Genomic DNA, 17,472 nt, shown 5'->3' with positions numbered 1-17,472 from the left:
TGGGGAACGGAATATTCTCATTTTAATGGTTTCCTATGGGAAATTAATTTTTGGGATACACACTTTTCGCCTTACACACTCTGTCTGGGAACCAATTAAGTTCGTAAACCAAGGTATCAAGCAATTTTCAGACCAAACAAAGTAGCCAAAATGCATTGTGTGTCGCTTTCTCGGTCACTGGCGTTCCCTGCGTGACGTCACGACTTCCTGAATATTCAGCGCGATTCAGCGTCTTAAAACGTCAAATATAGCTATATGCGGTGGAATCTTTGTAAAATACGCTCAGTAGAAGTCAGTTGAAGTGATTTTACAAATTATGGACACAACTTGTACGGAGGTGTCGGTTGTCCTTTAAATTCGAAAAGTACAAGTCGTAAGTAATGAGCACAACATGGGAAAAGTAATGAAAAGAAACTGAAAGACAATTTGGAATTATTTCATAAGAAGTCATAGACAAAATCTAATTAACATCAGTCCGTAATTCTGATATTGTTAGGCCAGCAGAGAAGGCTTTGCAGGCCTTGACGGTCCGCCACTTCTCTATTGCTGCTCTTCTTCATTGTTCTCAAGCACCTAGTCTAAATAATGCGCCAATGAAAAAGCTTTGTTACTGATCCCGAAGCTTCAATGTCAACACTTGGCAACTTGTACTTTCTTCCAAAATGTTTCCAATCACGTCGTCCTGAGCCTGCAACTCACGATTCGCCGTCTTCCGCCTGTCGCAGCCCCGTCACGTCTTCAGCCTGTTGAAGAAATACGTGCGCGCCGAGCAAAAGGACAGACAGCACACCCTCAAACACTTTGAACACGTCCGCATGGTCGACCCGAAGAAGGCGGCGCAAATCAGGCCTCAGGTAGCGCACACTCAATCACAACATGTCGTACTTCATGTGAAACATTTTCAGTCGATTGAGATGAAATCAGCGTTATGGAGAATACGTGTCTTTGCTTTCATTAAATTTGACTACTGTCTCGTTTGTAATAATAATCATAATAATAATCATAATAATAATAATAATAATAATAATAATAATCATCATAATCATAATCATAATCATAATAACAATCATCATCATAATAAAATAATAATCATCATCATAATAGTAATAATAATAATAGTAACAGTAATAATAGTAATAATCATAATAATTGGAATAATAATAATATAATAATCATCATAATCATAATCATAATAATAATCATCATCATAATAAAATAATCATCATCATCATCATAATAGTAATAATAATAATAATAGTAACAGTAATAATAGTAATAATCATAATAATTGGAATAATAATAATAATAATAATAGTAATAGTCGTAATAGTAATAGTAATGGTAATAGTAATAGTCATTGTCATAGTAATCGTAATAATAGTAATAATAATAGTAGTAATAATAATAGTAATAATAATAATAATAATAATAATAATAATCAAAAATAATAAATAAAAATAATTAAAAATAAGAAAATCATTAAAAATAATTACAAAAATAATTAAAATAATACACTTTACAATAATAATAATAATAATAATATTAGTAGTAATAGTCATAATAGTAGTAGTAATAGTAATAGTAATAGTAATAGTAATAGTAATAGTAATAGTAATAGTAATAGTCATCGTCATAGTAATCGTAATAATAGTAATAATAATAGTAATAATAATAATAATCATAATAATAATAATAGTAATAATAATAGTAATAATAATAATAATTGTAATAAGAATAGTAATAATAAAAAATAATAATAAATAAAAAATCATTAAAAATAACAAAATCATTAAAAATAATTTAAAAAAAATAATTAAAATAATACACTTTACAGTAACAGCAAGTTTTTCTGTGGGTGAGCAGCGGCAGCCACACGCGCCAGCGTTCACTCAACCCAGAAGTAACTCAAATAGATAGAAAGCTAGCTCGCTAAGAGTTAGCTAATAATCACTCAACCCGGAAGTAACTCAAATAGATAGAAAGCTAGCTCGCTAAGAGTTAGCTAATAATCACTCAACCCGGAAGTGCGTGTGACGCTGTCTAGGTGCTGACCCACCTGCGTGTCATTGAAGAGCGTATGAACCAGTCATTGGGACTTCTCTACAAGGTGCCTGGTGTGGCCGACGACATCCAAGATCAAGTTGGTACGTTTCACGCCGCTCTGTTCTCAGAGGTTTCATGCCCGTGGTGCTTTGTAGAAAATATGATTTCATTCTTGACAAAGTACCGTATTTTCCGGTGTATGAACATCCGAGTTACGACCGGCACGAGTAACGACAACCCGTACTAGCGACCACAAACCGCCCGACCCTTTTTTTTTATTTTACACCTGGCACTGCAACGCGTAAGCAGCCGGCAACGTGGACTACAATTTTGGCCAGCCAGCATGTCACACACTCGCGCAGCAATCTACTGCGTGACTACAATTCAATACAGTTGTTACACCGTGCAGATACCGTCTCGGCAACATCTCCTGTGTAGTACTGTACACTGCTTTTTTCCTTTGGTGTCCACTTGAGTCCGAGCGTGTTTGTCGGGCGACCTCTTCTGGCCTTTAGCAGGGAGAGCGATTTTTCAACAGCGCACATGCATGGGAAGCTGTGCGTATTTGGGTCAGTATATGTTGTCTTAATACTGTAATAATACTGTATTCTTTACGTATGTGTTTTCTTTAACCCACTACATAAAATCTAAGTATAAAATATAAGTCGATAATATGACATATAAAATGATAAAAACGACACTAAAAGATAAATATAAAATTTATAAATGAACTGTACAGTAAACAGTTTTGTATACATTACATGTACAGTTATACAGTAATAAAAAAAAACGCTGATATAAAATATGAAATGATAAAAACAACACTAAAAGCTAAGTATAACATTTATAGATGAACTCCAGTAAACAGTTGTGTATACATTACAGTAATACAGTAACAAAAATCGATAATATGAAATATAAAATGATAAAAATGACACGAAAAGTTAGCAAATTTATAAATGAACTGCAAAGAGTTTGGTATATAATAGTATTCCATAGAAAACATTGCTTAAAAAAACAACAGATTGACATCATAAACTATCCTGTTGTGTAAACGTCACGTCGGCCATTTTGAATGGATTTCAACTTACGACCGTTTGACTTACGACCGTTTTGTCGGAACGAACCAGGTCGTAACTCGGATGTTACTTGTATAAGGCACACCACATTATAAGGCACTACAGTAGAGGCTGAGGTTGCGCACTACGTCTTCTATACTGGAGTCGTGGATGCTAACAGTCGTTGCGAGACCTGTTGTGGCGCAATATGACTTCAGATATAAGGCGCGGGGTCATCGTTTCAAGAAAATCAAGGCTTTTGTGTATGCCTTATCCACCGGAAAATTTGATACCCCAAATTCTTCAGCTATCTGATTCCTGCCAAATTCCAAACTTTTGTGAGACAGATGTGAAACCAAGCGCAGATTATGTTACGAGTAACAGCGAGATTGAATGATCTAAATTCCAAGCTTTTTTTTCTGATAAGGACTTTGCAGCTATTTGACCCAATTCTTCAGCACATTCAAATCAAATTGTTTGTCGGGGAAGATAAATCTGCCGGCCCCTCCTTATTTTTTTTTTTCCTCCCCTGCTTATTGGAGTTGTATGCGTCACACAACCATCTGGGCCTCTGAAACTGTCACTGTCTGTCACGTATTGTAAGGTGGTGGGTGGTGGTGGATCTAAAAAAAAACAGGCACAAGGGAAGAGAAGGAGGAATTTGTCTCTGGTAGAACACATTGCACTAGTATCATCATAAGAAAAATTGAAGCACTATACACAATGGCACTGTGTCACCATTAACTCTCTAAACAGTAACCCAAATCTTCGGGTATATTGCGTCTTTTTTTTTGATGATAATACTAGTGTGGTGTGTTCTACCAGAGACAAATTCCATGTATGTACTACATACTTGGCCAATTGATAGAGATTAGACAGAATAATAAATTATCATATTTCAAAGTTTCATGCTATTATATGCTTAGTCAACATGTGTGACTCGAATACACAATTGAAGCACAGACAACCTGGGGTCAATCTGAGGTCAACAGACACAGCAAGTTAAACTGTTATCTTCATCTAGGAAATCTGGCATTGGACAGAATTTAGGACTTGGGAAACTCCTTTATCACCGAAGCAATTTATGACTTGAAACTCCTTCACAGGAAGAGCTCATTAGCCAGGTTACAAATGTATCAGTTCATGGAAGAGACAATGTTTTATTGCTTACAGCTGTTTGCGCTCAGAACGTTCCATGGGCACGGTATTCTAATCAAGAAAACTATGTTTTACTAATGTATCACTTAAATTTGCATATACTCTCAATAAATAGCTTGGCAGAGGGCTGCAGAATTCAGGCGTCTGTCATGAATGGCTACGTCTCCTGCCGGCAGTAAAGACAATCTTTCTGGGTTCGAGTCTTTGTCCACAGTGTCTGATCAAACGTATCTGACACCAATAACTCTAACTCTAACTCTCCTTCTTGTGATTTTCCCCTCTGATCAGAACTTTTGCAGAGGGAACAGGCTGAGATGGCCCAACAGCTGGCCAACCTGCAGACCGACGTGAGGGTGAGCTACGGTAACGACGCTTTGATGCCAGACCAGGAGCTCGGAGGTGGCCAGACCGAGCTGCTGAGCCAGGAGGACACGCTCGGCTTGGGAGGAGTCGGTTTCATCCATCCCGAGAGCTTTAACCAGCCCAACACGGACAATCAAGGTCTTTTGCTCATTTGTGGATAATCGTTTGTGACGGTGCAAATCTGTCCTTCAGAATTTTAAAGTATTGTCCTCCTCCCTCCAGTTGAACCTGTGGACTCTCGCCCCACTTTTGAAAGGGGTGTTCCCACACGGCCGGGTGAGCCTAGCCTGCGTCAAATACAATACAATACATCATTTACAGGTAACATCCGACTTACGACCAGGTTCCGTTCCGACAAAACGGTTGTAAGTCAAATGGTCGTAAATTGAAATCCTTTCAAAATGGCCGACCCGATGTTTGTACGACAGGATAGTATACAATGTCAATCAAAACGTTTTCTATTGAATACTACTGAAGTGCCTTATAATGTGGTGTGCCTTATACAGGTAACATCCGACTTACGACCAGGTTCTGTTCCGACAAAACGGTCGTAAGTTGAAATCCATTCAAAATGGCCGACGTGGCGTTTACACGACAGGATAGTATACAATGCCAATCTGTTGTTTTTAAGCAACATTTTCCATTGAATACTATTATATACCAAACTGTTTACAGATCATTTATACATTTTATAACTTTTAGTGTCATTTTTATCATTATATATTTCATATTATCGATTTTTATTGTTGTATACCTGTACCTGTAATATACACCAAACTGTTTACTGCACAGTTAATTTATACATTTTATACCTTTTAATGTCGTTTTTAATCATTTTTTATTTAATATTAGTGATTTTTATGACAGTGTACCTGTACCTGTAATGGATACTAAACTGACTACTGTACAGTTCATTTATAAATATTATACTCACCCGGCTCTCCCTGCTAACAGCCAGAAGATGTCGCCCGACACAGACGTTCGTAAAAAAGCAGTGTACAGTAATACACAGGAGATGTTGCCGAGACGGTATCTGCACTTTATAAAACTGTATTGAGTGTAGTCACGCAGTAGAATGCTGTGCAAGTGTGTGACATGCTGGCTGGCCAAAATTGAAGTATGCGTTGCTGGCTGCTTGCGCGTTGCGGTGCCAGGTGTAGAATAACAAATAAAAGGTTCTGGCGGTCGTAACTCGCGCCAGTCGTAGCTCAGGTTTTACCTGTTATAAACACAACAAGAATATGAACTTGTCCGGAGGTGTCGGTTGTCCTTTAAAACAGTATTTTTCCTTCTCTTGTCAGTGACTGGGATGAAAATGCAGGCTATTCCCGAACTCCGAATGGAAAAGGGGGACAGGCAGAGTACTGAATATGAAGTTCACCACCAGAAACTGGTAAATACTGTAAAATTTCTCTCTCTCACCCGCGCTTGTATCGCAGTACAGCCTGCAAAATCCATCCTCAGATCTAACTTGTTGTTTGATGATGCGAATATCATACACGGGAATAAAAATCATCATAAAGGTTAATCTAATCTAATGGAATTCCTTAACCCATTCACTGCCATTCCCGTATTTAATCGGGAATTGAAAATATGACGTCTAGCACCATTCCCGAATTTGTTCGGCTTTTGGGGTTTCATGCTAGGGTGCCGATAAAGCGCTGGTTAGACCTCTAGCCATGTTTTTTTCTTATCCACAAGGGGGCAGCATTTCCCTTTTTTTCCATGTTAGCGCTTTGTTCCAGCTTCAGCTGTTGTTAAAGTGCTATATAAACCAGTTTGTATGTATTGATTGCATTGCATTTTGGGAAGTCGCCCCCATTTCAAGCTCAGATAACTCCAGAGCCATATCATTTCGGCATTAACTCTTTTTTCCACTTTATCGCTTTGTTCCAGCTTCAGCTGTTAGTAAAGTGCTATATTAACCAATATGTATTTATTGCATTGTATTTTGGGAAGTCGCCCCCATTTCAAGCTCATATAACTCCACACCCATATAACTTAGGAATTAACTCTTTTTTTCCACGTGATTTCTTTGTTCCAGCTTCAGCTGTTGTTAAAGTGCTATATAAAGCAATATGTATGTATTGCGTTGTATTTTGTACAGCCGCCCCCATTTGAAGCTCAGATAACTCCAGACCTATATCATTTAGGAATTAACTATTTCTTCCATATTATCGCTTTATTCCAGCTTCAGGTGTTGCTGTCTATTAGCTATCTATCTGGCTGGCTGGCTGTCTGGCTAGCTATCTATTAGCTATCTAGCTGGCTAGCTACCTAGATAGCTATCTATTAGCTAGCTAGCCAGCTAGCTTTCTATCTATTTGAGTTATCCCGGTTTGAGTTTCCGCGCTCTTATCCTGATTCTTGCTGTGTGCTAACTGTCCGTGGAAGTCGGATTTTGTCCATTTTTGTGTTGGCCCCCCAAACCAAACCGTGATGACCGCAGTGTAGAAATGTGGTAGCGCCTCCTGTGGCAGCCTTAGCAACTTCAGGAAGTCCATCCTCTGCTGGATCTTTCTCAGACAAATTTCTCTCCCATCAGGTCTTCTTTGCCGAGGACGTCGGCTCCAACAAGGGCGCCATCATCGGTTTGATGGTGGGCGGTGTCGTCATAGCAACCGTGATTGTCATCACCTTGGTGATGCTCCGGAAGAAGCAGTACACCTCCATCCACCACGGAGTCATCGAGGTCAGAAGCAGTCGGCGCTCGTATTGAGGGTGGGGGGGGGGAGCGGCAAGCTGTTACCGCGGGTAACCGAGTGATTTTTCTGGTTTTCCTCCAGGTGGACGCCGCTGTTACCCCCGAGGAACGCCATCTGTCCAAAATGCAGCAGAACGGCTACGAGAACCCAACCTACAAGTTCTTTGAACAGATGCAGAACTGAGGGGGGTTTCATTTCCACACACACACACACACACACACACACACACACACACACACACACACACCACACACACACACACACACATGTTTCATTCCACACCTTAAGCCCCTCCCACTCCCATCCCTTCCCTCCCATCCCAGAGTAGAGTGACGTCAGCAGTGCGGCATGATACCGAGCAGTGACTTGAGTACAGTGATACCTTGGCTTACGAACTTTTCGGTTTACGAACGTTAAATTTATGAAAAATTGGCATACAAACTATTTTTCGGGATACACACAGAGCTGCCACAATAAGTGATGTGTCGTTGGCGAATTGTTTTTTTTTTTTTTTTTCGACTTACGACCGTTTGACTTACGACCGTTTGGTCGGAACAGAACCCGGTCGTAACTCGGATATTACCTGTATAAGTTTAAGTCAATTGACGTTTTTCTGCAAATGAGGTCTGGACTTCCCCGCCCCCTTTCCTGCACCACTGCTGCACTCTAGGGATGCATCTGGGGAATTTAAAAAGGGGCCAGTTGACCCCTTTTGGGGTCAACATTCTAAAATGGATTGGGCCCGATTGAATAGATCGCCAAAGTAGACTAAACTGATTGAAATAAAGCAACATACATTCATTGGAGCTTGATATTTCTAAATTGCATTTAAAAAAAAAAACATTATTTGACTAAAATGTAATTTTCTCACTAATGTCCACAGACTTTCGATTGTTTCTTAAAAAAAACAAGAATATGTATTTTTTGCTACCTGTTTTTAATGTCTTTTAGAGTTGTTCTCCTGTTCTAACGCTCTATATTGCAACCATCCGCCATGTTGGATGTAAACCCTGCAATGCACCATGGGTAAATGGCTATTCGATTAGCCCTTTCGGCAGTTTCCGGTAGATCACGAAAAAGGCCGGTAGATCGCAAAAAAAGCCTAAAATATCTTCTACCACGACTTTGGAACGCACCGAAACAAATGCAAAGTGATTTTATGACTCAATATCGGTAAGGCAAAATGGCCGACGACCAAAGTTAAAACCTCTGAAGGAAAACGAACAGTTTTCAATTGCTGTTGAACTAAATTAATTTCTTTAGCTATTTTATCAGAGGTATATCATATGCGGCGCAAATCACGTCGCAGTATGCGCTAATCGTAATAGATTTACACCGATGCTGGCGCAGTAGAGTTCCAAAATGGCGCCAGTGGCTGTCAAAATGGCCGCCCGGATGCATCCCTGGTTCTCCTCTCTCTCTCTGCACTGGAGAATTATTTGCGCCATTTCCACCAATCGCCCCTGCCCATGACCCATGTTTCCTCTTTCCTCTATTATTTGTGCATTTTTATGACAGCTGGGCTGTGTTGGGTGACACAAGGCTCTTAATTTAGGCTTAAATATCGATCGAGTTGATCATGAACATGTTGATGATAATGCTAGTCATGATGTATTCTGAATGAGCTGTTTTTTTTTTTTTTTTTTGGTTCGCTTATATATGGAAGAGCATTAGGGCCACATTGAAGTATATATATATTTTAAATGGGCAATTATTCTGAGAAAAAAAGTCACAAATTTGCGAGTTTCAAACTCGCAAATTTGCTAGATTTAAAGTAGCAAATTTGCTAGATTCAAACTCGCAAATGTACTCGATTTAAAGTCACAAATTTGCTAGATTTAATCGTTACAAAAAAAATTTCGGAGTTTGAGATACATCATTCGGTCTTGCGGTGGGTTAGCGTTAGCAACCTTGTGAGACGAGATCTTTTGCAGAACACAAATGGCTACCTGTGGAGTTGCAGTTATGGCGTAATTCATTTGTTTTATAAGGTTTTCATGGCCTAACTACGTACAAAATGTTCCACTTCAAATTCTGGATCGAAATCACAGTGATACCTCGGTTTACCACCCCCTTGGCTTACGAACTTTTCGGTTTACGAAGGTTAAATTGATGAACATTTTACCTTGGCATACAAACTACTTTTTGGCATACACACGAAGCAGCCACAATGAATGATGTGTCGTTCTCGAACGAGCCCGTTCTTCTAACAAGAAAATGGCAGCCGGATTGTTTTGGTCCTCTATTCCCCGCCCCCAGTCTTCGGTTAAAGCCACGTGATTGGTCAAGAACGCAGCAGTGAGGGGAGATGGTTTAGACATCAAAGAGACAGGCAGACGACAGAGAGCGAGAGTTACAAAATGGATAGAAAACAGTGAAATTTGGACTCGTTTCAACTTTGATAGTTCAAAGGCAGAGTGTAGACTGCAAGGTTAAAATTCCCATCAATCAGGCTCCACAAATAACCCGCGCAAGTCATCTGTACACTTGATGCAAAAAGCTATCAACCCAGCTAAACAGAACACAATTGATGAGGAACAAGGTAAAATTATCGCAGAGAAAGCACCTACAAGGGATCATTCTTCAAGGGATCATTCCTCAAGAAGTGTTTAATCCTGATGAAACCGGCCTAAAATAACTGTATTTTTTTGTACAGTTTATTTCTTTAATTATAATACCATAGCACATATAATATACATAAAATAAGGTCTATTTTGTGTAGTTTTAAGGCTTAGTATATTAGAAAGTAGAAAATTATGTTTTATGGGGAACGGAATATTCTCATTTTAATGGTTTCCTATGGGAAATTAATTTTTGGGATACACACTTTTCGCCTTACACACTCTGTCTGGGAACCAATTAAGTTCGTAAGCCAAGGTATCGTTTGAATCTAGCAAATTTGTGACTTTAAATCGAGCAAATATAAGAGTTTGAAACTGGCAAATTTGGCAAACTTTTTTTTTCTCAGAATAATACCCCACCTCTAAGAAAATATATTTTCAACCTGGCCCTAATGCTCTTCCGTACTTATAGGTTTGATTTTGTTTTTCCAACAAAAAAAAAAGAACAATGAAAACAGATTGAAAAAAAAGACATTTTTAAACTTGTGTGTGATGTACCTGAAGTTGTAGTCGTTCATATGTAGTGCATGACCATGATGACAACAGGATTCAGAAAAACAAAAAACAAGATCAAAAAACACTTGATCGAAACGCTCTCACTTTTAGATGATGCTAGCAAGATTGTACATTTCGTATCCTTTCGTGATCTCGTGACTTTGAACGAAAAGTATAGAAATAGAAACTTCCATCGACAGGCTCTGCTTTCATATCCGCACTTAAAACTGATCTGTCATTCTTACCAATTTTAAAGGACAACCGACACCATTTTTTTGTTTCCTAACTGACATCAGAAAAACGTTTTATAGCATCAAAAAATAACCAAAAGACGCACGCTGATATTTTTAGTCAAATGCAAAAAAACACCAATAAAAATGACTTGGTGTCCCAAAACTGCTACAAAATGAGATAAAAACTGGAGATATTCAAAAAGTCCCGCCCCCAGTTCGTGACATCACGTCAGGAAACTCCTTCACAAACTGCCTTGCTCCAGAATCAAAACAATGGCTTCAGAGAGTTCCGATTCGGAGAAGATGCTTTCTTGTTACTCATCCAGTTATGAATATGATTCAAATAGTTCTGAAGAGGAAAGCATAAATGTTTGAAATCGATTAAAGAAGTCCTTCCGTGTCATTTTGAGGCGTCTGGACTGAAATGTAGCTACCCGAAAATGCACAAGATGGCGCCCAAGCTCCGTTGGAAATGGGCTGATTTGTCCGCTGGGAATTTGTGTCAACTAGTATCAAATAGTAGTCTTAGTGCAACACACAACGATTCACCATCGCGTTATTTATCTGTTTTCCTTCTAATTTCGCCATCAACACGACGTTTTCAGACCAAACAAAGTACCCAAAATGCATTGTATGTCGCTTTCTCGATCAGGGGCGTTCCCTCTGTGACGTCACGTCAGGAATCGTCACCAACTCAAAAACAAGACTTCCTGAATATTCAGCACGTCTTAAAATGTAAAATATGCGGTGGAATCTTTGTAAAATATGCTCAGTAGAAGTCATTTGAATTGATATTACAAATTAATTGTTCGGAAGTGTCGATTGTCCTTTAAGTGTGGTTCTTTTGTTTCGTTTATTTTATTTCATTTTTTTTTTGTTTTTGTTCAACATTCTCGTTTTTCCTGAAGAAGTAGAAGCTGGCTTCATCTGTATGTTATTATCATTTCATTCAAGATTGTATCATCAAAAATCCTGATGCTAGCGGCTCAACCCCTTTTTTTTTTTTTGTTTTGCTTTAAATCTCAACGCGTTGGATGTTTTTCTTGGTGATGGCTTGCAGGAATCGAGCAAAAGGCTGGTTTTGACTTAGCTCTGTTAACCATTTTAAATAGTTGTGAATGGCCAATTATCTTTGGTAACATTTGTTGGCATGCAAGAAGCATGACAGATGGTGGCAGAGAATAAGAAACTGGATTTTTTTTTTTTTGGGTTCTTCTGTTTGATTGCATTGCTTTTTATTGGCTCTGTAAGATTGTGCATTGACTGGGGAAACGCTTTCTACACTGTATTCCATAATAAAGTTTTGAATGTACCGACAGATGGTGTTTATCCTTTTTTTTTAATTTATTTTTCTTTTTTTTTTTCTTCAGGCAGCTGTCTTCAATTTGTTTTCACCTCAGATATTCAATATACTGTGTAATAAATTTCCTGTAACTCTGTCTGGAACTGCTGCCACTTGGGTAAGTCTTGAGTGTCAATGTTTTCTGCTGAGGTCACTGAAGACTCTAAAATGACCTTGTGTGGAAGTGTGTAGTTGTCACTCTCAATGTGACAATGGATGAGTACAGTGATACCTTAGCTTACGAGCTTAATTCGTATCATTAGCTTGCACACTTGATTTATGCTGCTTCTCGCAGAAGTATATTATATACAGTATAATATAAACAAAGCCATATAAATAAAAATGGTTGTAATTTTTTTTACATGGGTAATTTGTTTTCACATAATCTTACATGATTTTTGGTAGTTAATGAATTTAAGCAACAAAAACAAACTGATGAGCCATTATGGAGCAAAAGAGCCGGATTTTTATAGTGAGCCGAGCTAAAAGAACCGACTCTCTGAAAGGAGCCGGAATTCCCATCACTACCACACAAACACTGACGTCCCATAATCCACCGCGCGATCCTCCACATTCGTTTGCCGGATCCAAAGTGTCAAATCCAAGGTGAGTCTTTTTCTAAATGCATTGTACCAACTCTTTTACCAATCTCCCCCCTAATCAATACAAGGTTAACATAATAATTGTGCATTTCGAATACCTGTCGTTATGTGACTAACAAAATGGCTGAAGAAACCACTGCTGTTTGCTGTTGCGTATGCTAAAGCTAGCGTGTGTGCAAGCTAAAGCTAGCCGATCGGTCAATGCTACAAAGCTCAAGCTAACCTTTAGCCAACTCAAACGACCTTGTATTGAATATCAACTGGCGAATGGCTATTATAACGAATTAAATGAATAATCTAGTATCGTACGTAGTATTTGTCGGCGATGGACGAATTTACTTGTGTAGTTTTATATTTCCCGTCGTGTATTCTTGTGTATGCCACTCACGACCAGTACACATTGCTAACGTTTAGCTAATGGATTCCCTTTTCTTCGAACTAAAAAAACATTGAAACCTTCAAGTAATAGTTCACTTTAAAGTAAACGTATGGATGTGCCGCAGATATTAATAGCCGAGGTATCGATTATTGCAACTCCTTTTCGGTGTCCATCAAAAATTAGTGATGTGACTACATTTTTCAATCATAATTAATCACACATTTTCGAATACCGTATTAAAGTACATTTAAATGGCTTTCAAATTATGTATAGACTAATTTTCTATGACAAAATTTTCATATTCGAAATATGAGGGGATTTTCTGCCTGTAATTACACACTTAAAACAATGAAAATATGTTACCGAATTCTTTATTACAGTTTAAATTATCATAACGTTCTTCATTTTTTTGGCGGATCTTAACGAGTAAGGTACCATTGGAAAGCTTTTGAAATTCTAAACAAGAACAGAAAACACAAGAAAATATTCAAAAAAATAAATTAGCAAATATCAACGATCGAATGCAGGCAGATTTTCGTCAGAAATCATAAATGGCTATCACTGAATACTTGGAAAGAAAATTGCGAGCTTTAGAAATATATATGCTAATGCTTCTTTTCGCTTGAAACTTGGCAGTTATGGAGAAAAATATATATCCTACCACTTCTATGAGTTATAAAAAATCAACTTACTCACCTTTGTAAACTGTAGTGTTAGTGTTGCGAGTACGGAGTGCGCTCGGTAACAAAAAATATTGTTATTATTAGCTATCTCTTAGCTAGCTAGCTCGCTTTCTATCTATTTGAGTTACTTGCGGGTTAAGTGATTATAATAATAATAATAATACATTTCATTTGTAAGCGCCTTTCAAAACTCTCAAGGTCACTTTACTGTCACTGGATCAGTTTTTCTGTGGGTGAGCAGCGGCAGCAACAAGCGCCAGCGTTCACTCAACCCGGAATAACACAAATAAATAAAAAGCTAGCTAGGTGTTAGATAGCCAGCCAGCTAGCTAGACAATAGATAGCTAATAGATAGCCAGCTAACCAGCCAGCCAGATAGGTAACAGATAGCCAGCTAGCTAGATAGCTAATAATAATAATAATAATAATACATTTATAAGTGCCTTTCAAAACTCTCAAGGTCACTGGATCAGTTTTAGCTAACTCTTAGCTGGCTAGCTTGCTTTCTATCTATTTGAATTACTTCCGGGTTGAGTGATTATTAGCTAACTCTTAGCTAGCTAGCTGGCTTTCTATCGATTTGAGTTACTTCCGGGTTGAGTGATTATTCGCTAACTTCGCTAGCTAGGTTGAGTGAATGCTGGTGCGTGTGGCTGCCGCTGCTCACCTGCAGAAAAACTGATTCTGTGATTGTAAAGTGACCTTGAGAGTTTTAAAAGGTGCTTCTAAATGAAATGTATTATTCTCATTATTATTGTTTTTTTTTTTTTTTGCACTCCCTGCACCCGCCTTTAGATGGCGCTCCGTGCCTTCCTCCGGCTGTCCTCCATGCTGCGTTCTGCGGCAAGTCTGACCCTTCGCAGGAATATCGGGCTGTCCGCCGTCGTCCTGAACCGGGCCAAAGAATTGGATCCCGTGCAGAAATTGTTCCTGGACAAGATCCGAGACTACAACACCAAGAGCAAGTGAGTCACCGATAAGTGGAAAATAACCTGCTGACACAAGTTGTACAGTAGTGATACCTTGGTTTACGAACTTAATTGGTTCCCAGACAGTGTGTAAGGCAAAAAGTGTGTATGCCAAAAATTAATTTCCCATAGGAAACCATTAAAATGAGAATAATCCGTTCCCAGGTCCCCATAAAACATAATTTTCGACTAAATAAGCCTTAAAACTACAGAAAATATACCTTATTTTATGTATAATAAATGTGCTATGGTATTATAATTCAATAAATAAACTGTACTGTATAATAAAGTCGTTTTAGTTACCTTTGTGATGGTGGTTGATGGCTTGATGGAATGGAATGGCCGCTTTCATCAGCATTAAACACTTGATGAGGAACCTAGCCTTCTTCTTTCACCATCTTGAAGAATGATCCCTCGTAGGTGCTTTCTCTGCGATAATTTTACCTTGTTCCTCATCAATTGTGTTCTGTTTAGCTTGGTTGATAGCTTTTTGCATCAAGTGTACAGATGGCTTGTGCGGGTTGTTTGATGGGATCTTTTAACCTTGCAGTCTACACTCTGCCTTTGAAATATCAAAGTTGAAACTTTCTCTCTGTCGTCTGCCTGTGCCTTTAATGTTTAAACCACCTCCCCTCACTGCTGCGTTCTTGACCAATCAAGTGACTTTAACTCAAGACTAGGGGCGGGGAATAGAGGACAAAAACAGTCGGCTGCCATTTTGTTCTTAGAAGAACGGGCTTGTTCGCGAACGACACATCACTCATTGAGACAGCTCCGTGTGTATCCCAAAAAAATAGTTTGTATGCCAAGGTGAAATTTTCATAAATTTAAGATTCGTAAACCGAAAAGTTCGTAGAACACGCGGTACGTAAAACCGAGGTATCACTGTATCTCAATTACAGTAAAGTCTCGTTATATCGATATCGGATATATCGATAGTCCCGGTTATATCGATACTATTTCTATGCACGCACGGAGAAAATTACATGCAAACAGGGTCGGATATATCGATAGTCCCGGTTATATCGATATTTTTTCGGACTCCCTTGAATATCGATATAACAAGACTTTACTGTATATCCGGAAAAATGTATATTGTCGCCTGAACCACGTCATCTAAACAAGCATGAACCGTAGCCTTCTGTTTTTCAGAATCAGAATCATCTTTATTGCCAAGTATGTAGAACACACAAGGAATTTGTTTCCGGTAGAACACGCTGCACTAGTATCGTTGTCAAAAAAACTGCTAAGTGGCACTATCCTTCATCTTTTCTTTTCGACGTTTGATATCACGACTTCCCCCGACTCAGGGCTTCCGGCGGCATTGTGGATGCAGGACCGGCATATCAGAAGAACATGTCCGAAGAGGTCTCCAAACTGGAGAGGCTATATGGCGGCGGAGACCTCACCAAGTTTCCCGACTTCAAATTCCAAGGTGGGTATTTGCTTGCGGTCTATTTGACTGTTTTGTTGTTGACTGGAAAAAAAAACCCTACAAGGAAGTACCATTTCATTTTTCTTTCGTAAAGGACAACCGACGGCACTTTTTTGTTTTTTAACTGACATCAGAAAAACGTTTTATAGCATGTAAAATACCCAAAACACGCAGTATGATATTTTTATTCAAATGCAAAACACCAATAAAAATGAGTGTCCAAAATCTGCAAAAAAATTGAGCTGCGAATTGGGCATTTTCACAAAGTCCCGCCCCCAGTTTGTGACGTCACGCCAAGATGTCTTGCATTGCTGGAGAATCAAAACAATGGCTTCAGATTCGGAGAAGATGCTTTCTTGTTACTCATCCAGTTATGAATATGATTCAAATAGTTCTGAAGAGGAAAGCATACATGTTTGCAATCGATTAAAGAATTTATTTCGTGCCATTTTGAGGCAACATTGGGGGGAAATGTCTCACCCAAAAAAAAGAGGCACAAAATAAAGTTGTTTGACTTTATTATATAGTACAGTTTATTTCTTTCATTATAATACCATAGCACATTTATTATACATAAAATAATGTATATTTTGTGTAGTTTTAAGGCTTAGGAAATTAAATTACAAAGTAGAAAATTAGGTTTTATGGGGACCTGGGAACGGATTATTCTCATTGTAATGGTTTCCTATGGGAAATTAATTTTTGGGATACACACGTTTTGCCTTACACACTGTCTGGGAACCAATTAAGTGCGTAAGCCAATGTATCACTGTGGTTGTTTTTCCTCTTCATAAAACATTTCTTCTGGCATCTTGCTTACTTTGCACTAATGTTTCTTTTTATGTTGTTTTCTCCCTCCGCAGACCCCAAGTTTGATGGCGCCGCTAAGTGAATGCTGTTCATCTTGTAAATCATCCATGTATTATATTTAATAATAAAAAGATCAAAGATGGCTGAATCTTTTGGAGGCTTCTACGAAGTTTTTTGTCATGAAACAAACTACAGTCAATACGTCTGTGTAAGCCCTCAGTCGTACAGGAGCGGTCCATCGATGAAAAGGTTTCTTCAGTCATCTGTGCTTCTTTGAAGGTGTCGGACGTTTCGCTTCTTATCCAAGACGCTTCGTCAGCGAACTAAAAATATTTGCTGGTAGTTTTGGCTCTATATATATCCCTACTGTCCAGACGTGGCGGTGCCGGACTCTGCTATGATTGGTCCCTGCTCTCAGGTTGGGGGGGAGCAGAGGACTATTCCCTGAGCCTATACTGATTACTTCTATTGTCCTGACTGATTATCTCTATTGTCATGCCTAATTATGGGGTCTACGACTGGCCTGATTGCCCCATTTGCTCTGGTATCACCTCATCAGCATAACTAAGCCTATGTT

The 17,472-nt window shown here is 38.6% G+C and overlaps 2 protein-coding genes across 5 annotated transcripts in view; both read left to right on the top strand.

The window, feature by feature from the left end:
• The window catches only part of appa (amyloid beta precursor protein a), a 28,037-nt gene extending 16,043 nt beyond the window's left edge, over nucleotides 1-11,994 (top strand). For 2 of the 4 annotated variants that reach the window (XM_088989367.1, XM_088989267.1), the window contains 7 exons: nucleotides 726-854; nucleotides 2,045-2,144; nucleotides 4,548-4,760; nucleotides 4,845-4,943; nucleotides 5,924-6,015; nucleotides 7,168-7,314; nucleotides 7,409-11,994. In XM_088989367.1, coding sequence (XP_088845493.1) covers nucleotides 726-854; nucleotides 2,045-2,144; nucleotides 4,548-4,760; nucleotides 4,845-4,943; nucleotides 5,924-6,015; nucleotides 7,168-7,314; nucleotides 7,409-7,510 — 882 coding nt within the window. In that variant the 3' untranslated portion in view covers nucleotides 7,511-11,994. The remainder of the gene's footprint in view (nucleotides 1-725; nucleotides 855-2,044; nucleotides 2,145-4,547; nucleotides 4,761-4,844; nucleotides 4,944-5,923; nucleotides 6,016-7,167; nucleotides 7,315-7,408) is intronic. The other 2 variants (XM_088989377.1, XM_088989347.1) reach the window with 1 other exon arrangement.
• Nucleotides 11,995-12,541: 547 nt separating this feature from the next.
• atp5pf (ATP synthase peripheral stalk subunit F6) lies at nucleotides 12,542-17,048 on the top strand. Its single transcript, XM_088988871.1, has 4 exons — nucleotides 12,542-12,624; nucleotides 14,478-14,647; nucleotides 15,961-16,085; nucleotides 16,949-17,048. Exons 2-4 carry the CDS (start codon nucleotides 14,478-14,480, stop codon nucleotides 16,975-16,977), a joined length of 324 nt encoding a protein of 107 aa, XP_088844997.1. The 5' UTR covers nucleotides 12,542-12,624; the 3' UTR covers nucleotides 16,978-17,048.
• Nucleotides 17,049-17,472: the final 424 nt, after the last annotated feature.

Source organism: Hippocampus bargibanti, linkage group LG01 (assembly GCF_051943395.1).
Source record: "Hippocampus bargibanti isolate YZ-2025 linkage group LG01, ASM5194339v1, whole genome shotgun sequence".
Classification (NCBI taxonomy): Eukaryota; Metazoa; Chordata; class Actinopteri; order Syngnathiformes; family Syngnathidae; genus Hippocampus; species Hippocampus bargibanti.
Note: the sequence above shows the minus strand (reverse complement) of the source record. Positions and strands in the feature narration are given on the sequence as shown.